General features: G+C 34.4%; 3 protein-coding genes and 1 long non-coding RNA gene across 4 annotated transcripts; 2 read left to right on the top strand and 2 right to left on the bottom strand.

The window, feature by feature from the left end:
• The first annotated feature begins 6,600 nt into the window (after nucleotides 1–6,600).
• LOC121126339 (uncharacterized) lies at nucleotides 6,601–8,285 on the top strand. The gene is made up of 2 exons (XM_040721667.2): nucleotides 6,601–7,905; nucleotides 7,970–8,285. The coding sequence occupies exons 1-2, from the start codon at nucleotides 6,777–6,779 to the stop codon at nucleotides 7,975–7,977; spliced, it is 1,137 nt and encodes a 378-aa protein (XP_040577601.1). The 5' UTR covers nucleotides 6,601–6,776; the 3' UTR covers nucleotides 7,978–8,285.
• A 1,455-nt stretch (nucleotides 8,286–9,740) lies between these two features.
• Nucleotides 9,741–10,568, bottom strand: LOC139906626 (uncharacterized). Its single transcript, XR_011782266.1, has 2 exons — nucleotides 10,445–10,568; nucleotides 9,741–10,394 (listed from the first exon to the last, which is right to left on the bottom strand). It is a non-coding gene; the product is annotated as an uncharacterized lncRNA (long non-coding RNA).
• Nucleotides 10,569–11,124: 556 nt separating this feature from the next.
• On the top strand, nucleotides 11,125–12,589 carry LOC121125926 (protein arginine methyltransferase NDUFAF7, mitochondrial). The gene is made up of 3 exons (XM_040721187.2): nucleotides 11,125–11,485; nucleotides 11,546–11,732; nucleotides 11,788–12,589. The coding sequence occupies exons 1-3, from the start codon at nucleotides 11,166–11,168 to the stop codon at nucleotides 12,520–12,522; spliced, it is 1,242 nt and encodes a 413-aa protein (XP_040577121.1). The 5' UTR covers nucleotides 11,125–11,165; the 3' UTR covers nucleotides 12,523–12,589.
• On the bottom strand, nucleotides 12,534–16,028 carry LOC121125925 (DNA excision repair protein ERCC-6). Its single transcript, XM_040721186.2, has 2 exons — nucleotides 14,566–16,028; nucleotides 12,534–14,493 (listed from the first exon to the last, which is right to left on the bottom strand). The coding sequence occupies exons 1-2, from the start codon at nucleotides 15,821–15,823 to the stop codon at nucleotides 12,581–12,583; spliced, it is 3,171 nt and encodes a 1,056-aa protein (XP_040577120.1). The 5' UTR covers nucleotides 15,824–16,028; the 3' UTR covers nucleotides 12,534–12,580.
• Nucleotides 16,029–23,281: the final 7,253 nt, after the last annotated feature.

Consider the following 23,281-nt stretch of genomic DNA (forward strand, 5'->3'; position numbering starts at 1 on the left):
CACCAAGAGGACTTTCAATTGTCTACTGAGTGGCATTTCTTTGCCACAAGTCATGGCAAGGGACCTTCAGATGGTGTAGGAGGCACTATTAAAAGAGAAGCTACGAAAGTGAGCCTCTAACGTCCTTATAATAATCAAATTACAAAGCCGAATGATTTATTCGAATATGCACAGGACAATATGAAAAATATGAAGATATATTTTTGTAGAGAAGAAGATTATGAAAAAGAAAAAGACTATACTAAAAGAAAGGTTTGGTTTTCTAAAACCTATTTATGGTACACAAAAACTTCATTCATTTATTCCCAAATTAGACCGATCACTTAGAGTTCGCTTAGATATTGAATCGGATGAGTCAAAAGTTGAATCTGTTATATAATTTAAGTTTAAAATGAAAATGATTGACTCAATCATATTGTTACTTTATAAATTATATATAAATTTTCAATTCTATAATCCTTATATAAGAATCCACAGAACCCAAATATTTCATAGACTCTCACCAAAAATCATCAAAACCGGGGATGGTCATGCCGTGAGGGTGTGTATACTTGACGTGGAATGACCCAGGTTTGGCCAGGACTCCAGAACTCACACACCCATACACAAAGAGACATTTGCATTAAATATAAAGAAATTGGAGTAAATTATAGTCTTTGTATTCAAATTAGCAGGATGAGTTAAGATACCCCAAAATTTTAGTTATAAATTAGAACTTTTATTTTATTTAAGAGGGTTTTATTGGCCCCGATATGGTACCTTTCAAATAAAATCAGTCAATTTGTCATTATTTTATTGGGACAATCAATTTTGACTACTTTAAGTGTAATTTGTAACATAATGCGAATAATTTGCTCATAGAAATTGACGATAATTCGTAGTTGAAACATATAAAAATATAAATTTCTATGAATAACTGTCAATCTAATGAACATGGATCATTAGATGCCCTCCAACTACTCCATTATGTATGTACATTATACATTATTAATCCTCGGAACCCCAATCCTCTGTAAGCACACTTTAAAACCAGCAAGAAATCTCCCAACAATAATAGGATTAAAACGCATTTCCCTTCACTCCCATAAAAAAAATGAAATGACTATTTTTGGTACATCACTCATTTTCTGTGTGGTCAAAGTGGGGTCAGGACTTCTTCCTTATTGTGTGAAAAAACATCAATAAATGTCCATCAATTCCATCATATATGTATGTATGTATATTGTATAAAGGAGTAACAAACATCTGTATATATGTGTAGAGAGAATCTGGGACCGTGTACATATTAATATGTACCGGGTGCACTTGACACATATATGTAGAAGAGAGAAGTACTTGGATAAAACATAAGAGGAGTGGATGATCACGTATCACTGGAAAAGCTTGACTTTAACGCATTTTAATTTACAAAATCGTCATAGTTATAACAATAATCTGTCTAATAATTAGGTTGTTCCGCACATAGCAATCACTTGTCGCTAAAACTCCATCCATATAGCCCCCATAAAGTCCGCTCAGAGACAGTATGGAGAAAGTGATTCGATTGGTTGTCCCCATATAGTCCACTGTCCCCATAAAGTTCGGCTTCGTGTATTGACACACTCCTCCAAAAAAAAATGAACACCATCAATCGAAAAATGGCCTTAAAAGTGACAAAAGAATCGAAATTGTGTCTCTACTTTGCGTGGAACACACACTCCAATAGAGATCTGAAACTTTATTGAGGGAAACAGGTATACTATTTATGACGGTATTATCATAAATAGGAAGCCTGAAAGTGGTGTCAGACCAAAAGTAAATCCGGATGACATCAAGGAGGCTGCCTAGAACCACCTAAAGACATCAATGCAATATCATGGCAAAGAATTCAAGGTTTCTGAAAGAAACATCCGGAATGCCGTCAAGAAGACAGAGGAAAGAGTTTGTAAATGCAGGAAAGTCCTTTAATTACAAAAAAAACAAGTTCGTTAGGACCTGCTCCACCGTGGTCAAGCATTTCTCAATAACCTGTAGAGTGCAAAGGCTGGTCACATCATCATTTTCAGCGATGAAAAGATCTGAACTATGGATGAGGAGGACCGCACCCCGATTACTACCAAGCACCCAGCATTGGTGATGAGCTTGGGATTTGGTGCATCCAATGTACTAGCGATGGCACTTATCTGGTTCAAAAACCGGGTAGAGGCTCAGCGCTACTGACTATGCCGATATGTTGAAGACTAAGTTGATCTCCGTAATCAGGAAAAAGTTTCCGTACGGGAATAAGTTACTTCCATATGATGGTGCACCGGCACGTATAGCAAAGGTTACACTGTCATTTTTGGAGACCAACATTCCATTGTGGTCAACATAATACCCAGATGCCAACACGCTCGACTTTTCCTTTTGGCCGCATGTCGAGCCCAGGACCTGCCGGTCAAGGGTACCGAATCTAGATACTTTTAAGTCTCCTGTTAATGAGCATTGGAGCTCTATGAGCCTTAATTACATTATTAAAACCAGTCAGAGCTTCCACTGCCGCATCAAGGTCATTATCAAAGTCATTTGAAGCCTCATTGATGATTAGAAATGACTTCAACACAGTTGACAATATCTGTACAAAGTTTAGTTAATGTAGCTACCCCAGTTTTCGAAATATAACTTATTAAAATTCCAGATTCAAAATGTCTAGTTTTCAATTACACACCCTGTACTTGGATCCCAGGGTGTGGAATCAATAATTATAACAATCAATAGTCATAAATAATGTTAATACACTATTCAGTGGAGGAAAATATAAGAACGAAAAACCCTTTTTGTCATATATATTCCTAAGTACGAACAATAGATGATGCGACAATTTCCTCATCAAATCCTTTCATTCACCCATGACTGAATTAGCAATATTTAATGATGTAGTCAAAGAACGCCACCACCTCTTTAAATTAAAAAAATGACTAAAAACAAAAAAAAACGATGAGAAAAGACAAGTCACAACGTCAAAACTCTTGTTTGGTAAAAGGATCCCGATTGATCTTTATCTACGACACTCATTAATGTCGCGACGTTAATGAATATTCAATGTACATATTGTTGGTGCTGTTCTGCCATTCCTTATTTAGGAGTGAAGTCCGGGCAAGTTCAGTCTCGGTCTCTTCAGTTCAATCCTTCATATCAGTCTTAAAAGTTCGGCCCTTGATTATGCCAATCAACTTTATTTCTTCTTTATTGAATTAGTTATTATACTAAAAGTCCGAGGGACCGATCCCAAAGACTGATAGGAACGGTCCTAAGACCGAATTTTCCCAAAAAATAATAACTGACACAGCACTAATCACTGTTGCTTGAAAGAGGATAAGTAAAAATGAAGATTTATCGTGGAGTTATAATTATAAGCCCTTGTAGGACTCAAAGTAGAATTAAGGATCGACATCGGGGTAATCCTTGCCTATGTCCTTGCTAGATACGGAGTGGGATGTTTGTTTATTTATTTCATCTCATAGCAGCTCACAGCTAATTCAATGAAACGTCATGACAGCTAAGCTTCTCTTCTTCCGATCTTTCTTCAAATTATCGGGTTTACCATATTAATGTTTGTTTTCTATCGAGTTCAGTTTCGGTCCAATCCAGTTTACTCTTGTTCATTAGTCCATATAAACTAAGGTGATCTGAAAATTATCTAGAAAAAAGTCCAGTAATCCAGTTCTTTCTCTGTTATTCATGATAAATGATCCTTCAACACAAAATGTAATAAAATACATAAATATTATAAAAGAATTTCGTTAAAAGCGGGGCTTTTACCTCAATTGAAAAGGTATTTACAATGCTTATTTTTGAATGAAGGATGAACGTTCGTCATAGATGTTGATGCTCTTCAATATATGTGGGTAATCTAGGTGAAGGAATAAATAAAATGTTCAATAACAGGTCAAATAATAGGGACTTATAGGTAGGAACAACCAATGTTATCCACATATACAAAAAAAAAAAAAAAAAATGGTGGTATTAGAGCTCTGTACATTTTATTTTTGGATAAAATAAGGGACCATGAATTATTCCAAACATCTAAAAATAGAATATCTCTCAAAAAAAAATGTTAAAAAATAACTGAGTTATATGTAAATACATTCTCATGATTTGGAAATTGGGATTGAAAGCCACTCAAAACGTCTATTGAGATAATCTTAGAATGCTCTCAGTCAGCAACCCAACGGTCGTCTAGAGGGGGTGGATATAACATTGGAGAAAAACCTTAAAGTGATGGACTAACCAAACTAACTCCTGAAGCTGCCTGAGAGATCTTAAAAGCCAATCCAAGAAGGAAATGATTGATTGGGCCAAGAAAAAAAACCATTGCAATGTTCATAGTGTCAAGAGACGTAAAACTTGCTTGGTAAGCCCTACAGGCATCAGAAACGATCTTTACTTAGTCAGCTCTAATAAAAAAAACTGGCCTCCAATGCTGTAAACGCATCTTGAATAATGATCTTAAACATTATGGAAACAGCCTCATTTTTTCAGTGAGGAAAAAACCTTCCCTGTTGATCCTGCTATTAACAGGCAAAATAATAGATACAAAACCCTTAATAAATCCAAGGAAAACGGGATCCTGAGAGAGAAATCCGTTTTTTGACCCTCTAGACCGTCTAGTTGCTGACTAGTTTTTGTTCATGATTAGGCATCTGAAAATGGTCTTCGTGAGCATACATTTAATAAAAAAAATGAGTATTAGCGAGTACAGACCACTATAATGTATTAAGTGAGCTTTTTCAGTAGATAAGTCGTCTATCAAACTTGCCAACATATACTTGTCTTTTTTGATTTACATTCACAAGGATTTAGACAATTACCATCTTTGTTCAAGATGTTGGTGTGGCCGGCACGAACATAACACCTTTCTTTTGGATTCTATCTTCCACTTAAGAGTATGTATTTAATATGCCCTAAACAGCTGAATTCACCTCTAAAAATATCGCGTCAAAAAGTTCGAACTGGACGCTTAAAAAAAATGCCTAAGAAACATCTTTTATATTCATTTTAAAAATATTCCAAGACTTTTTGAATATCCAGTATATAAAACCAGATATCAATCCTCTCGAAATTAATCTACAAATGGACAATGTTGCCAAGATAGCTTATTTGGCTAGAACTAGCTTATTTTTTACTTGTATACTTGAAAAAGTATCATTTAGTGGATAGCCAGACTGATCTTTAGAATCGTTTAGCCAATTTTTAGCGCTGTCAGATATATAAATAAAAATTATAGGTTCGATTTTGGCTGTATTAATTGATTATACTCAAATTTAAAATTTTCAATGCAATACTAATGACCCACAGCAAACCCAGGGTCAGATTAACATTATAGCAGGCTAATTTAGCCTGCAGTCTCGGAAAATGATAACTTTATACTATGGTACCGCTGAAGCTTTGAAAAATGATATTAAAACTCCTCAAGCCATACACGATTTAATATATTTACCCGATTTTTTACCAGTTTGCTATTGAAACTAGCCGATTTCAGAAGTACGTATAGCCGAGTTTACTTAAACCCACCTGGCAACACTGTATACGGGGTCTCATAAGTAAAATTAGCAAAAATCTCTTGCACCTATGTACTGGAGCTGATGATTAAGATAGATGCTCCTTAACATGACTCGGAGACAAATGACTTTTCTTCAAAAGAGGAGTGAGCACATCCGGTCCTTATTTGTTTGAAAGATCTCCTTGTATATTGTATCTACCTATATTTTTTTGTCAATTAGAAAATAAACACACGAAAAACGAGGGAGAAATAGATATAATTGCCACCTTGATTCCTGTTATCTCAACAACACAACAAAAATGATCCATTAACAGTTTTAAATCAGGCGATTATCTATGATTTTGCCTGCGGGATTTTGCCATCTACACAAATCCTTTGCGGATTAACATACTTTTGTGTGCAGATTCTAAATTCAAGGTTACATATTTCCGATTTGAAACCAAATATGTGTCTAAACACATCCCCCTCTAAAGATTCTTATTTATTTTCAAAGAACTTATTCATTCACTCAAAAAAATAAAAATAAAATTCCTTGCATATCAGAAAAAAGACAGAAAGTTTTACAACTCAATGTCTGAGGAAAAAAAAAGACATAAAACACACACGACGTGTTGGCCCTATGAAATGCTTTAAACTTAATTGTTTGAGACCTTTTGGTTGGGATTCAAAGCGTATAATTAACCCTCCTGGTGGTCAATGAACCATAATGATACAGGGGGCTTTGATCAATCATATATATAATTGATCAACATTGAGCAGGGATTCGATTCTTAGAGGACCCTTAAAATGGAAAGAAAGGAATATCTAGATAGGTAGACTCGAAACAGTTTCAACAAAACAACAAATTCTATATTTAAAAGGGGAGATGTGTATGTGTTTACAAAGAAAGGACTCCAGGACTCAGTAGGGAGCGTGGGCGTGTTCAGCAATGGTTCCTTTTTTTCTTTTTTTTTTACCTGAAAACTAATAATGAGTTCTACTGTGGGGGGAAACTCAACAAAAAGATAGCATTTGGGGGAGATGGCAGCAGATGTTGTTATTATGATTTATGGACGTTAAAAAGGAAAGGAGACAGCGGCAGTGATGGTGCTGCTGGGTCAAGAGCAGAAGGAAGGAAATAACGCGGGTCAGGAGCTAATAAAAGTTCCCCATTATTTTTGAGGGTGAATACTCAATCCCCACACTCCCCCCATCATATACAATAATAAACATTTACCTGATCCAAGTTTAGTTCCCTCTTGTCGTTGAGTGTTGAATGATGGCCCCTCGTTCGTCTTTTGTATATCTTACCTTAATTGTGGTGGTTTTTGGTAAGGGATCAGAGTCCCTTCCTATATCCGGATTTCGACTTACACCTCCTGAAAATGTGTGGGCTCGTACTGGAGAAACAGTGACTCTCCGATGCAAGTCAGATAAGCCCATTCGCTCCTGCGCCTGGACAACCCCCTATGAAAAGAATTATGTGCTTGAAGAGGGACTCAAGGCTGAGGGAGGACGACTCTCATATTACTCCCAGGAAGAGCAATCCGATGGAGTCACAGAGTGTGGTATACTCATTAAAACGATCGAGAATCGAGATTTGGGTAAATGGAGCTGTAATATCGGCGTGGTTGAAGAGGATGAAATTAAATCTGCTTCGGGTCAAGCCTCCATTCGTTTAGCTTCGCCTCCTCAAGAGTTGAGCCTTACATTTTCTCCTCAAGAGGATTTAAATGATACTCAAAGTGAGGCAAAGGCAAGTTGTGAGGTAAAATATGCAAGCCCTAAACCGAGTTTTGAATGGTTCATTGATGGAGAGAAGGTTGTGATGCCGGAAGTCAGGGACTTTTTTCATGAGGAGAATACATATATTCAAGTTCTGACAAATTTAGTTGATATAATGGAGTCTCAAAACGCAACGCTCACCTGTTCCGTTTCCCATTTGGCCCTGAATGAAACCTTGTCGGAGTCTGTCGAAGTATACGTGGAGGAAGAGGAGGAAACCTTTCTTGATGATATCATTGGACAAGACACGACCATGGATTTGGATTATTTTGGACTATTGGAAGAGGATGAAAGTTTGGATGAAATCCCAATCCTTGTTGTTATACTCATTGGGATCGCCATTACACTCATTGGAATCTTTGTTATTCTCCATCGTCGTGGAAAGTTGAACCTTTGCAAGGGTCGTAACCATGAAGTCGTTGCTCTGGATAAAAACACGACTCAGGATTTAGAGGGTAAAATAAATCATCATATTGATGATTCCGAGAGTACAGATAGTATTGTCAAACAAGTTACGGTGCCAGAGTCCTACAACAATTCAACGTCAGAGGAAGAGAAAAAGGATTTACCGGAAAAGGCTTTCAACGAGGTGAATCTTCGAAATGAAGAGGAGTCCCCTGGTGAGAACAAACATGATAGCAGCTCCGTTTCTAAAGATACTGATGTATCCGTTACTGTTAATAGGTTTTTGAGCAAATTTAGTCTGAAGAATATCATTCCCCATCCCGCCATGAACGACCATCCAGAGGACAAGGAAAAAAATAAGGATAATGAAAAAAATTATGGAGAAATCATTTAATTAATAATACCAAAGAATTCATATTCCCACTCCTTCTTATTACTATCACTTCAGCTTCTATATTTTCAGGGAAGAAGCAGATCTATACATTCATATTCCTCCTTTACTTTCAATTCATAATTAAATATTATAATTTCTTTAGTAATATTATTCAATGAACATATTAGAATATATTATATATTTATATATTTCCCCTTATAATGCGGCATTTCATTATTAATTAATCATCATTATAATACAATGAAACTACATGAGAGATGGGAACTTAATTTTTTGAAGCCTTTAACATATATATATACTTTATTTTTAAATTGTAATCCATCATTTTTTGCTCAAAAACAATTCTTTGGGATTTTAAATATTATCCCAAAAAGGAAGAGTTGCTTTAAAGACCACTTGTTGTTGATATAAAATCACAACTACGACAAATGTTATAAACTTATAATTGTACAAAGCTCATTTGAGTTGCCCGACAGGGATTTCTCGTCACAAATGATACTTTCGACCACAACAGGCTGCATGATTTGAGGTTGTGCTCCTCCAGATAATATATTTAAAATTTGAGAGCATTATTTAACTGAAGTAAACTACACATCAAAGTACTTTTTCTCTGGGGAAAAACGCAGTTCCGTTCTCAATAAGTTGCAAAATGTTAACAATAAATGATGGACTAATTATTGATTTATAATTTATACTAGGGTGAAGAAAAAGTCTTTAGACTTCAATCTACTAATAAATAATGATGATGATGTACTTGAAAAAACCTCAAAAGCAAGCTGAATACCCAATATGTTAATATTGGGTACTTGGGCTTATGAGCAAAGATTTGGAACATGATATCAAGGGCCGTGGACTCTACTTAGACTTACAATATCAGGGGTTGTGAAACAGGTGAGCTATGGCAACCCCACTCTTTGAGAATTTAAAATTATTGTGGTGCATTAAAAAATGTTATTTTCTTTGTTACAGTGATTTAAAAACGGTGCACGGAGCAAGGTCTTTATTCCACTTCTGGACTAAATACTATGTAGTTAACAATTATAGTACTTCCAAATCAAAATGAGAATAGTCAGATTCAAAACGTAACAGTTCAACTCAAATTGAGACCAGTCCAATTGAAAATGGGAATATTTAAACTTATTAAGGGTAATAAAAAATATTTATACATAAAATTAGTCAGGTATTGAATATATCAGAGAGACTTGACCATATATTTAAGACTTGAAAAGTATAAATATATATATAATGTGTTTCTCAATTTAATGTATGAATTATTATTATACATTCCAACAATTCAAGAATATGTTGTAAACATTTGATAAAATAGGTAATGAAGGAGAGGAAGACGAATTATCATCCTCGTAGGAAGAATGAAACGACTTTCAATCGTCGTTACTTCATGCTACTCCATCTATGCTTGAGAATTTGCATTCCCAATTGACTATGATCCAATCCCGTGTACTTCCAAGAAGTACAGCCTCAACGGTAGATTCTAGGTCAAATTTGACCTCTTTGATTTTTCAAATAGGTTATTTACAACTGTAGAACTCTTGGAGTATATGTGTTTATTAGTTCATATATTTGTAGTGTACTGCAAACTCTACCCAACAGACGGAAGTAATGGACCGGAGCAAAGCCAATAAGAAGACCTTTAGATTGGGGGTAAAATCATACGCTAAATATATATTCTGTAAGGGATTAATACTAAAAAGGATGTACATAGGCATAACTACTAAAATGTATAAACTCTACTTAATAAAAAGGTACATTACTACGTTTTAAAACAAATCCCTGCGTTATGAGATAAACGTAAATAAAAGACAATACATAGTAACATAACATATATGGGTATGAGGCTAGGATTTTTCTTGGGGGTTGAAAATTTTGAAACCTTAAAAAAATGACATATTGTTTGATAAGAAACTAAATATTTTTGAATACCCCTAGTATAAGGCCAAAAATTTGTTGACTATTAATGTATATAATCAAATAATAATGTTAATGTAATCAAATATATAGTAACAACAAATTGTCTTTCTTATAAAAAGTAATAATCCCAAAATTTAAACCAGCACTGTCTTCAGTTTGTATACCTACAAGGGATCCATCTTGCACTGATTTCTGTAGGATATTTTTGTATCTCAGCTCCAATTACTCTTAGCCTATTTTCTTAAACTGATACATTTAGACTTTGAATTTGCCTATTTTTCTCATATTAAAATCGATTTTTCTCATTTTGAGTTAGACTATTCCATTTTGAACTGGACTATTTCCATTTTGAGTGACTATTAGATTTAAAAAAGTAAAATTCTATTTTTGAATTGGACTATTTTCATTTTGAATTAGAAATGGTAAAGTACTTAATAGAGCGTTTTCAGTTGACTTCACAATTCTGAAGTCGTCTATTTTGAGGCCCTAATCAATCAAGTTTTATAACAATGAAAACCATTTTTCATTACTATTAAGGGAAATAGTGAACTATTGGATGTTAAACTGGAACTAACAAATAAAAAGATTTGAATATTACTGGCTATAAAAACTTTATCACTCAATTGCCTATATTTAATATAATATCTGACCCTAAAATGTATTAAAAATACGTTATTACGTCGTTATTCAATCTTACTTCCATGTTAATTGTAGATAAAAATTAGCCATGACAATGGAAGTAATAATATATTTTTCCCTTACTATCCTACTCTTCTCCATAACAGATCAAAAAAATATATATTTTAGTTATTTCATAGGGAATTATTTTGATTATATTCAAATATCACTGTTTATCATTGGCATCAAGTGATTTTATTAATTTTAAAGTCATTTAATGGAGTTTAATCAAGATTGATTAGAAATATGTCCATTTTATGTAGTAAAAATATAAACTTTGGCCCCAAAATGGCATCTTCTTCAATTATGATGCAATTTATGACGTCAGTGAAAACGCTCATTCAGCCAATTTTTATTATATAAAGAAAAGGTTGTGTGACTAAGAGAGCGATTACCGGAATTTCATTTCGAAATAAACATCAACAAAATGAAATAAACATTATTATTACAAAAATACATTGATATTCTTGCAGCATGCACGCACTTGTTCGAAGATCGTTTGTTAATTTTCATAATTTGAGACATTACTGCTCTTCTTCTTCACCTTCTCCTCCACATGAACTGACACGGCTGGAGAGAGAACTGTGTCAAATGATCCGATTCTCTGGACCTATTCCGATTGCTCAATATATGCGGGAAGTTCTTTCAAATCCAGTGTCTGGCTATTATGCTGCTCATAATCGAACTGACACGTATACATCTGATTTCATCACATCTCCAGAGGTGTCTCAAATGTTTGGAGAATGTTTAGGTGTATGGCTGTTGAATGAATGGGCCAAAATGGGTACTCCAAGGTAATGTTTATTAATTATTGAACTATCCATCACTTTTAATGGTTTGTTTTTGTTTTTCAGACCTCTTCAATTAGTCGAGTTCGGCCCTGGAACAGGTCTACTCATGAAGGATATTCTCCGTACATTTGAAACTCTATTAAGGACGAAGCATTTATCCGATATTCTATCCTTACACTTAGTTGAAATTAGTCCAAACCTTCGTAAAGTTCAAAGAGTTCAACTCTCAGATCCTAAAAGTCCCAAAACAGTTAAGTTATTCTATTGAGCATTGGATACCTGAGATGGTTATTAAATGTTTTCAGACTAAAACGCCTTCAGGAGTACCTATTCATTGGCATCGCTCGCTTGACACAGTTCCACGGGGGTTTTCAATGTTTATCGCCCATGAGTATCTCGACGCCTTACCTATTCATCAATTTGTTAAAAATGAAGACAATGAATGGAGAGAGGTGCTCATTGACGTATCCCCGGAAAATGATGATCAACTAAGATTTATTAAGGCTCGAAATAAGACTCCAGCTATTTCTTACTTGTCGGAAAACGAGTCTCGAGATGCAATTGAAGTCTGTTCTGATGCACGTACTTTCGCAAAAGATTTGAGCAATCGAGTAGCAGAAGATGGAGGAATGGGGCTCATCATTGACTATGGACATAATGGGGACAAGGAATTGACGTTGAGAGCCTTTAAAAAACATACTTTGTTAGAAAATGCTCTTCAACTCCCGGGTTTAGCTGATGTAACTGCAGATGTCGACTTTCGTCAGTTAAAAGAGTATTGCTGTAAGGAAAAAACGATCACTTTTGGACCAGTCAGGCAATCCGAGGTTCTAGAAGCTTTAGGGATACGGATTAGAATGGAGAAACTGGCTTCATCCTCGAATGAAAAGGCTGCATCAATTATAGAGGAGAATTATAAAACTCTAACTGATAGTGACAAAATGGGAGATAAATTCAAGTTCTTTTCGATTTTTCCTAGAACAATGGAGGAGATACTTAGGCAATATCCTCCCGTTGGATTTCAGTTTAACAGTGAATAAATATATAGATATATATGTATAAACTTTTAATATATAAAATGCAAAATAAAATAATACTTTAACGAAACTCTTCTTTTAGAGTCCACTTTCCTACACTGAAGGAATCTCTATTAAAATCGCACAATTGCTTAAGAAGTGCCTTGAATAAATGACTTTTATGTGATGGAAGTCGACTTTTAAATCGATCAACTAACTCTTGAGTTGTGGCCTCACCATCAATATTGGCTTGAAAGGCGACATAATTTCGAATATCTGCAAGAAGCTCGCTCCCTTCATCTGAAGAACATGCATCGCCGTTCTCAGAGTAAGAATTCCGCTTTTTTATTTTACTTAGTAACTCAGCCGCACTCATGTTGGAAGATTCTTTCGAGGGCGACAAATCCTCATCCGTTTGGGAAGACTTTAATTTGCTTTTCCCAAAACTGTAGCCTGTTTTGACTCCCCCGTTTGAGCCAGTCCATGTCGGAACTCCGGAGTCAAGAGGAAGAATCCTTCTTCGAGACATTTTTAGATTCTTGATTGCATCCTTAGCCACGTTATCAGCCTCTTGTTCAATGAGACAATAGTCTGCATCCCCACTTCCGACAATGACATCGTGTCTCACGGCAGACTGTATCCCAGATTTCTTAAAAAGCTTAGAGAGAACATAATTGTCCTGTTCTACTGCCTCAGGTTCATTCTCTGCCTTTTTCTCCTTGGACGTTGTTTTAACAAGGTTCGAAATTCTAACTCCTTCAACTTTCTTATCTCGAGATTTGCTTCTTTTTTTCTCCAACTCTTTAGATTTACCATTAGATAACTTTTGACTTATTTTTCTCGCCATTTCACGGAGTCGTGCCTTCTCTGGATCATCTTCCTCATATATTTTTTCTAATGTTTTTTTCACATCCATTGGCTTTTTATCCTTCTTATTAGGCTTAAAGCAAGCAACATCCCTTTTTCTCACTTCAGATCCAGTGCCAGCAAAAATGGCTGAGGTCTCGGTACGATCAGATTTCCCCTCTTTTAATGTAAAGAGTTCATACAAATCGTTTGATTTAAAAAATCTTTTTTGCTTCGGATCCTTTAAGACACGATTGACAAGAAACTGTTTAAAGATTTGACGATGATATATTTTTTCTTCAATGGTTCCGGACGTTATAAGACGATATATAGTCACTTGATTCTTTTGTCCAATTCTCCAAGCTCGTTCACGAGCCTGAGTATCTGTTGATGGATTCCAATCCGGGTCAAAAATGACAACACGATTCGCACCAACTAAATTAACACCAAGTCCACCTACTTTAGTGGTTAAAATGAACACAAATATATTTGGGTCTTCATTGAATTTGTCAATGAGGGATTGTCTGGAACTCACAGACGTAGTTCCATCGAGTTTTAAATATGAATATTGTCGTCTTTGAATAAAGATTTCTAAAAGACTTAGGAGCTGACGAGATTGAGTAAAAAGAAGGACACGATGTTCTTGTTTTTTCCAAAGCTTCAAAAGTGCTTCCACAACGATCATCTTGCCAGATTTTCGCCAGTGCCCATATTTGGAGACTTCATTTTTATTAGCATAAAGATCGGGATGATTACAAATCTTTCTGAGATTGATTAATCCAGCGAATATTTTGGATTTTCCCTCAAAAATATTTTGAATATCACTCGAGTCCAAATAACTCCGATAGCAGGAACGTTGCTCATCTGTGAGACGACAAAACAAAATTTGTTCACTTTTTTCAGGCAGATTGATATGAGATTTAACGTCACTCTTCATCCGACGTAAAAGATATGGAGTGATTGTATCACGAAGAACTGTAGCACATTTATAGGCAGTAGCTACGGCCACACGACTAGCATTGGAGTATCCCCCTTGAGTAATTGGTACGGAGAATTGTTGAATAAATACAGGCAGAGTTCCGAGCTTTCCCGGATAAATAAAATCAAAGAGGGACCAGAGTTCTTTTAGATTATTTTGCAAGGGAGATCCTGGGAAGAAAAAATTATTTATTTATGTGATATAATGATAATAATTGTAAAGTAATCTACTATAAAACTTACCAGAGAGTATTAATCGATGACATGTTGGAATACTTTTGACGGCTAGTGTGGCTAACGCATCAGGATTACGAATTTTGTGTCCTTCGTCGAGGATGACATAGTTCCATTTAAGAGAATTAATGGGCTCCTTAAAAGACACGACCCCACTGTATGATGTAACAAGGATCCCTTTGGCCTCAAATATCGAGGAAATGAGGGCCTTACGGGATTTCCCTTGATAGGATCCACTATCATGTAATACTGCAATTCGAAATGCGGGCCACCAAGCGTGAGATTCCTTCACCCATTGATGCATGAGTGTGGCTGGGCAAATAATGAGTGTAGGTCCTAAGCCAATAGAGTAACTTAAAGAAGCAAGATAAGCAAGGATTTGAATGGTCTTTCCAAGGCCCATTTCATCTCCCAGAATCCCACCAACATCCTGTTGATGTAACTCCCACAACCATTGAACACATACTTTTTGATACTTGTATAATTTGGACCAAATGCGATAAGGAACTTTAAGACCATTATTAAGTTTTTCATATTTGGAGTCGAGTTGAGCATCTTGAGCAGTGAGAGAGGACTTCCAGGTCTTTATTCGCTCCATGTATGCCTTTTTATCCCCATCATCTGTAGCAATTTTTTTACGTTTTTGTCGTTGAGGACATTCCCCGAGTTCTTCATCTGTAGAGCCTCGATCACTATCAGAATTGCTCCACCTTGTTTCATTATTCTCTAGAGTATAGTCAGGATCTTCTTTCCGACTTCTGCATCGCCTTTTTCTAGACGACTGAGAAAACTGTTGTTGGAGATAGGAGTTGAAGGAGTCAACAGAGCCAGAGACAATCTCCTCTTCATTCAGCTTTGAGCCAAAGGCAGTCATTTCACCAAGTCGGACATTTCTATCCTTTTCAGATTCTACTTGAGCCTCATCATCCTCCAACTCATCCTGAAGAGGAAGAAGTTGCTCCTCTTCTTTTGTGGATATAGAAATATGGGCTAGAGTTATTGGAACGATACCTTTGGTCTCTTCGGGCCCAAGGCGAGCAAAAAGCCTCTTTTGAAGAATCAAATTCTTTTTTAGAGTCTCAACAGGAAGAGTGGTTCTTTTTAGGGTCTGAAGAACGGTTTTAAGTTCTTTTTTGTACTCTTTAATTCGCCTCTCCGTTTCTTTCTCTTGAACGGCCTCATCCATAGCACGGAGGGCCTGAGCCTCGAAGTCATCGCGATCAATTGCTGTATAAGATGACTCAGGAACCATTGTCTCTTCCTCCATCCTTATGATTGATTAGTTTTACCTTAACATCTTAGGAAATTATTGAGTTCAAAGAACGGAATACTCCAACAATCCGAAGGGTACGTAAAAAATAAAGTTTCAGCCTCTCTTTATTTATTTCTTTCTTTCTCTTTTTCTTTTTCCACTCACTTTTATCTTTGTTTCTCCCATTGGTAAAAAACATACGCCTTATGTAATTTCACAAGTTGTGAAATATTTATTTACAACATTCATGCAATTTTACAATTTTGGTAAACCAATCAAATTTAAACTCATATAATCTGAATAAAACTGAGGGCAAATTACGAAATCTCAGCTTTTTAAAAGAAAATGTAATATTTGCCATTAAACTTATGAAAAAAAATTCTAAAATTTAATTTTTTGTGAATAGCTATGTATTTTTGGAAATTTATTTCCTCAAAACTTAATATTTGAAATTTTTTCCAAAAAATTTAATATTTCAATTTTTTTTTTTTTTGAGAATAAATTTTTTTTCCAAAAATTTAATATTTCAAATGTTTTTTTCCAAAAAATTATTTCTTTGTCAATTGCTGTGGATTTTGGAATTTTTTTTACAAAAATGTAATATTTTGTGAGTAGCTCAAGATTAATAGAAATACCAAGTACATCATACGTCATGTAATCGGGCTTGCTAGAATTTTTAATTAGATGTACCGACTGCCGGGCAAGACAGCCTGATTTTGACAAAACATGTAACCAATCATAGTCTTTGACGTCATTATTACTATAATTTTCAATTTCATGTATCGTACCGACTGCTGGGTAAGAAAGACAGATTTTGGCCAAACATGCAACCACTCATACACTATGACGTCAATAAAAAAAAGCGTGGTGGAAGTCAAACATCAACGCGTTATAGTATAACTAAGGGTGATAATTTTGGTAAGAATAGAAAAGCGTGCGAGGAGAACAGAAGAAATACTTATGGCATCATTGATTAAATAATATACATCTTCTTCTATCAATCAAGAACGTTATCATTCCCGCCTTTATTATTCAATATTAGTTGCTGATAGTCGATAAAGAACTGAATAAAATGCCTAAAATAACGTTGCCTTCTGTCTGGATTTCTAAAAATGGAGGCCCAGGAATTTGGAAAATACTTGCCGGATGAGAAACAGATGGGTTGTCGGATTTGTTGATATAAATGTGCCTTTAGTCCCCTGTCTAGAATTACACGCCACTCATTATCCTCATCTCATAACAAGAGCATGGATATTCATCTAAAAAATCAAGTTAATGATGAATACATCAAGTCAGACTTTAACTTTGATCTCACAAAGATACTTATTCTATGTAGTATAACCTTATCCATTGCTAATCATCTACGTTCAAAAAATTTATGGAAAAATACACGGATAAACATATCCCTTCATGAGGAACCATAATTAAATTAATGGAGGATGTTGGTACTGATGTCATTTATAGAAATACATATAAAAATGTTTTGAGTCATCCACGCCAAATGACGATCAAGTTATCAGTAAAAAGTATTTACTAATATCGAAATTGAACTCTGAATTTTGTACTATCTAACAGTAAGTATTCAATTTTTTTTTAAATCTAACCCTAAAAGATTATTCTCTTTTAGCCAAAATTATCAAGAATTATGATACGCAACACATTCAATGGCAAAAAAAGTGCTTAAATGGTCACAACAACGGGGGTAGTAGCTTTGGATGGTTCGCAACTAGTTTTGTCTGAGACTAGTTTCTTCACTCAAAGACTTGGGTATGATCATTAGGTTTGCCAATATTACATAGCCAATAAATATTACTCTTTTTATCACTTAAGGCTTAGCTATGGTTGATAGGCTCCAAGAAATGGTGTTCAGAAAACACATAAAAGGCAAAAACAACTACTTAAATGGTAACAACAACGGGGGTAGTTACATTGGGGGTAGCATTATAATTAGCAATTATGTATATCCTTCATGATAATAGTATGTTATTATATAAGCATAAATAACGGGGAAAATATCTTTTTTGATGCTCTTAATAAGGAGTAATATCGCCGGACATTACTACATAATTAGCTTTTGCTCTAAATCTTTAAGATGGATTTATTTCTAACATTTTTTTTATTAGTATATTTATTGTCTACTTTTATGATTTCGATATTTACTTTATTATTAATAATTAGTTAGATCTCATCGGTAGAGATATATCTATCCTGTGCACAATTGTATATAGCAGCTTCCACATGAAGAAAAAGGGGCGATTATCTTTTTGATTAAACTCCACGTCTGGCTTGTGTTTAACAACTTAAATTTATGACATAATTAACTAAATTCCGATGTCAGAACAAGAAAATATTTGGATCAATCTATAATTTCAATATTCTGTATATATAATTTATTGTTATTAGTTATATGATTCCAATTGTTTAATTCTGTATATTTAACATAAATGTATGATGGATGGTTTATTTTTTAGTTTGTAGATTATATTTAATTAAAGCCTTCTTTTTTAAACCTGGAACTTCAAATATATTTCGAAATACTCTACTTTGTCGTTTCATTAGCTATTATTCTGAGAATAAGGTTCATAATAAATTACAATTTCATGGAGTATGACGTTTTCAAATCTATTGTAAGGGATAAAAAACGTCTAAGTCAATTATACGTAGTATACCTTCATTAAACATTTTGATAATAAATACTTTCGTTATACCCTCAAAAATCATAATAAAGCAGGCAGATGATAATCACATCAGTATTTTAAACAATGATACCATATGTATTTTCTCCCCCTTCTCCTTGCACGCGTTTTTCTCTACAATATTATCAACTTTAAGTTTAACCTTGTATTTCTATTAACCTTGAGTAGCCTTTGTATTTTTTTTATTTAATATATGAAACTTAACTTACGATTTGTTTTGCAAAATTGTTTTATTTGAATTTCGTCTAGGTACCGTAATGAACAATGGGGATGTCAAAATAAAGCTAACAAATAAAAGGACTGAGTTGTCCCTAGGTTTTTTTTTTTTTGCGGGGGGGGCATGATAACTCATGCCCCCTCAACTTTATATTACATCAAACTTGATTTACATTAAAGCAACTCATGTCGAGTTCTTATTAGGCTTTTCTTTTTAGAAAACAATCCATAATTATGGATCCTTGTTCCGTGTTAAATCAAATGTATTTTGATCTCCTCGAAAAGTACTTCTAGGGGTAATAAAATCCAACTTAATAAAAAAGCAAAAATTACGAATATCCATGGAAGATAAAATTTTTTATTCTTAAAAAATGTGGTTTGATTATCAGATATGATATTTTTTGGAGCAACTCCTCGATTTATCATCTGTCGAAAAGCTTCCAAGAATTTTCCATTCCATTTTAATACTAACACTAAATGAATTCCTCTACTTTGTGCTCAAATAAACAAAACAATGTACGACTTGACAGTAGAATTATCATTTTTTTTTTTTTTTTGTAAACATTTCCCGCAAAATATATGCTTACACTCGTAAATTCAGGCTCTATTCGAACTCTTTCCTCAGGAAGAGTCGATATGAATTCGGAAAGAGGCTGAGTTTTGTTATGGCAATAAGACAAGACACCAAGGTTAATAGAAATACAAGGTTAGCCTAAAGCATTTAGGTTAGACCATCATGTAATCGGGATTTGCTAGAATTCTCAATCTGATATATTGTACAGACTTCTGGGCAAGATCTTCTTCTAAGATTTGTAAAAGTAGTTACAATGTCCGAATGAAAAGCTTTTTGATGATAAAACAAAATAATTTTTTCACCAACGACGATTTTCCAGGTAAAGAACTTGGTGTTTGAATTTCTCAGGGATGGAAGCATGGTGAATACGACTACCAACAACAAGTAGTTGTATTGAAGCATCCAATGATGATAGATTATTGGATTTTGAAATTACACGATTATTAGATAAATCTTCATATTCTGTTGGAAAGCCTTTACACTGAACTATTACTATACACAAAATTTTGACCTCAGCATTCTGTAATTCTTCGGAAGAGAGAACATTGCAATGATGATATTTACGAGTTAACCATCTACGACACAAAGCGAATCGACTTCCAATAAATTCTAAAACGATTCAGGATCCCATTCTCGGCTTTGGAAATAGCGACAACAGATTTCGTGTCAAACTCTACAATGATTAGAGATATGCCGGAACAATCATGCTCCGGCCAATGCTTTGAAGAATGTTAAAGCCATGAAGGTCCATTCCAATAAAGCATATTAGATTTTAAGGAATACAGAGACATCGTTGCATATGCCAGATTTAATATGGAAGGAACATACTTCCAGCAAGATGCTCCAACAAGATTTTAGATCTCTTGCACTCGATTTCCAACAGATATCTTCCATGATAACTTAGGTTTCGATATCCAAGCGAGAGTGACTTTCGAGTCCGACATAAGAATTGATCTGTATGAGTGTTCACAAATACATTTAAGACGTACTTTATGTGACGAGCACTGATGAGCGCTCCCAAAACTTCCAAGCTAGCCAAAGTCTTGCAAGCTTTATGAGCTTGACGAGCCTTGCTCTTCACAAACATCGTTTCAACGTTATTTTAATCTTCGAATCTGATGTAAACGATACATCCTAAAGCAGATTCACTCTCATCTCAAAAAGCGTATAAATCATATTGAAATTAAATTTATGTAAAAGACAACGATCAACTTTAATTGTAGAAATATAGGAAAGTTCATTTTCCCAAATACGAAAAGTAAGGATACTTGATTCGTCGAGCTCCTCATCCCTTGAAATTTAGTTGAATTTAAGTATGTGGTTTAAAATAAAATAAAAATTTCGACTACATTTAGAAATTGTAAAGATAACAACTATTGCTCCTTAACTGGAATATTTTATTCAGAACAGATTATGAAGTCCACACGATCCAGTTTTTGAGTTTGGGGTGTCATTTTGATGACACTATGCAGCTCCACCTTACTGTGTTATGTGTTCCAACCCCGTTGGGATATTCCTTGTTCAAAAATTTAATTTTCTATAAAGTTAGAATAACTGGAGACAAAGATTCGTAATCAAAAATTCAGACATAACTAAAAATTGTTGACAAAATAACTGTCAAACAACTGCTACGTAGGCTGCTATATACATTCCTAGCCTAATAATGAAAATGCCAATATTTATCATCAAAAATGGTTTTATTGTTTTCGCAAATATTATCCAGCATGATATATACACTTTGCATCTGCTCAAACCAATCGTCAAAGCTATTTTGTCACTCCGATTGAGACACCTTCAAAACATGGATTTCAAACGCTTCAACAGCATCTTTTGGCGACGAAAATCGTTGACCACACATTTTTTTTTTTTTTGAGGTGCGGGAATAAGAAGAAGTAATTTGGTGCCAAGTCAGGACTGTACGGTAGATGACCCATCAATTCAACGTTTTGGCCGGTCAAAAAGGCTCTGGTTGGAGCCGATGTGTGGGAGCTCACATTGTCATTTTGAACAATGATTCGCCTGCTCTTGTTCGTTTTTTGAATTTCTCCAAAGACTTCAGCTAAACAAATTGTGATGTACCACTCAGAATTGACCGTCCTACGATGCTCAACTGGAACAGTCGCCACATGACCAGTTTTGCCGAAGACACAGGCGACCATTTGCTTCGAAGTAACTTTCGTTGGATTTGGATTGTCTTCGAAGGCCCATACGGTCGATTGTTGGGCTCAAACGCATAGATCCATGACTCACCACCTGTGACGATCTTTATAAACGTTTTTTTTAAGTACCAAGAGCCTATGTTTTCAACATCGTTATTTTTGCAACAATCGACACGAGCCTTCTTTTGAGCGATTTTCAAATTGTGCGGGATGTAACGAGAATAAACCTTTTTTACGGCCAGGTGTACATGCATTATTGAATGTAGGCTGGTGGAAGAAATGCCAAAGGTATATCACATGACGATCTTGCATTATCACTTCACGTACGGCATCAATGTTTCCTGGCACAGCGGCCATTTTTGGACGACCTTCATGGAATTCGTCTTTGAGCGAGCGTCGGCCACGATTGAATTCATTAAGCCAGTTTTTCACATTGCTATTGGATGGTGCTTCATCGCCATACAAAGATTTAAGTTCATCAATCCACTTTTGTTGTGATAATCTACGTCGAAAATTGTGAAAAATGATCGTACGAAAATATTCACGACTTAATTCCATTTTTTTGCCAAATTAATTTTTTCAAGTAACTGCAAAAAAACACAAATTATGGTCGTACGTCAAAACATTCTCAGTAAACAATTATGCTACAGAAATATCAATCTTAACAAAAGAAATGTCAAATTGCACCTGGCAATACTTATGTAGCATAGGCCAGAAAAATATATAGCAGCCTACGTAGTACTTCGGGAACCATAATTGGAATAATAACTATTTAAACAATCAAAAACTCTTTATTTTAATTCAATGAAACAAATATTAATACGTTAAAATTAACATTCATACTTAAAGAGAAAATAACTTTGATCGCAAACTAAAGTCTTCTTAAGCCTCAAAGAACCTTCAAAGAATAACCTGCAATATTTTTGTAACGATAAATTTAGTTCTAATTCAGTCTTAAGTATTAATTTTTAATCATTATGATATGAATTTATTTCTTTTAATTATATGTTTAGGAATTTTCAAAACGATGGGATCATATATAGAGTTTAAACTTTAAGCCAACCAAACCATCATTGAAGCGAAAAACATTAAAAAAATATATAGATATAAATTAGAATAAAATAAAAAATATTTTCCTACAACAATCGTATGTATAAATATATTTTACCATCTAAGAAAAGTTGAATTTGGGGTTGTCTAATTATGATGAGTCTTATGATGCTTCGTCAAGTCTCCTATTCGTGAGAAAGAACTAAAGCAGGAACCACATTGGAATTTTTTTACCGTCTCATGTACATTTTCAATATGAATCTTCAAGTGTGCTTTTTGTGTAAAAGAACTAGAGCAGTAACTACATTTGAATTTTTTTATCTCCTCATGAACACCTTCAATATGTCTCTTCAAGCTTCCAGAGCGTGTAAAATAACTAGAGCAGTAACTACATTTGAATTTTTTAATTTTATCATGAACACCTTCAATATGCATCTTCAAGCTTAAAGAGTTTGTAAAATAATTAGAGCAGGAATCACATTTGATTTTATTTATTTTCTCATGAACACCTTCAATATGCATCTTCAAGTTTCCAGTTTAAACAAAGCGTATTGTCATTTTAAAAACGTTAGTATTATATTAATTCGACTATAAGCCTAACAATTACATAGTATGTTATAAATAATCTCTAATTATTTGATTTTAAACCTTAAAACCTAATCCAATAAGGAAATTTGTGTATAATATAGTGATTATTATTTTTTATACTTTTATAATGGAATTTTTAAAAACTATAATATATTGTTAAAATTTCTTGTCGGTTGTATTTGATAGTTAT

Source organism: Lepeophtheirus salmonis, chromosome 11 (assembly GCF_016086655.4).
Source record: "Lepeophtheirus salmonis chromosome 11, UVic_Lsal_1.4, whole genome shotgun sequence".
Taxonomy (NCBI): domain Eukaryota; kingdom Metazoa; phylum Arthropoda; class Copepoda; order Siphonostomatoida; family Caligidae; genus Lepeophtheirus; species Lepeophtheirus salmonis.

What these genes read in the sequence shown, in the direction of transcription:
- LOC121126339 (XM_040721667.2), top strand. Translation starts at nt 6,777, where the DNA reads ATGATGGCCCCTCGTTCGTCTTTTGTATATCTTACCTTAATTGTGGTG.
- LOC121125926 (XM_040721187.2), top strand. Translation starts at nt 11,166, where the DNA reads ATGCACGCACTTGTTCGAAGATCGTTTGTTAATTTTCATAATTTGAGA. An exon ending in GCCAAAATGGGTACTCCAAG is followed by an intron (nt 11,486 to 11,545) that starts GTAATGTTTATT and finishes TTTGTTTTTCAG; the next exon opens with ACCTCTTCAATTAGTCGAGT. An exon ending in ATCCTAAAAGTCCCAAAACA is followed by an intron (nt 11,733 to 11,787) that starts GTTAAGTTATTC and finishes AAATGTTTTCAG; the next exon opens with ACTAAAACGCCTTCAGGAGT.
- LOC121125925 (XM_040721186.2), bottom strand. Translation starts at nt 15,823, where the DNA reads ATGGAGGAAGAGACAATGGTTCCTGAGTCATCTTATACAGCAATTGAT. An exon ending in TCATCGATTAATACTCTCTG is followed by an intron (nt 14,494 to 14,565) that starts GTAAGTTTTATA and finishes TTTTCTTCCCAG; the next exon opens with GATCTCCCTTGCAAAATAAT.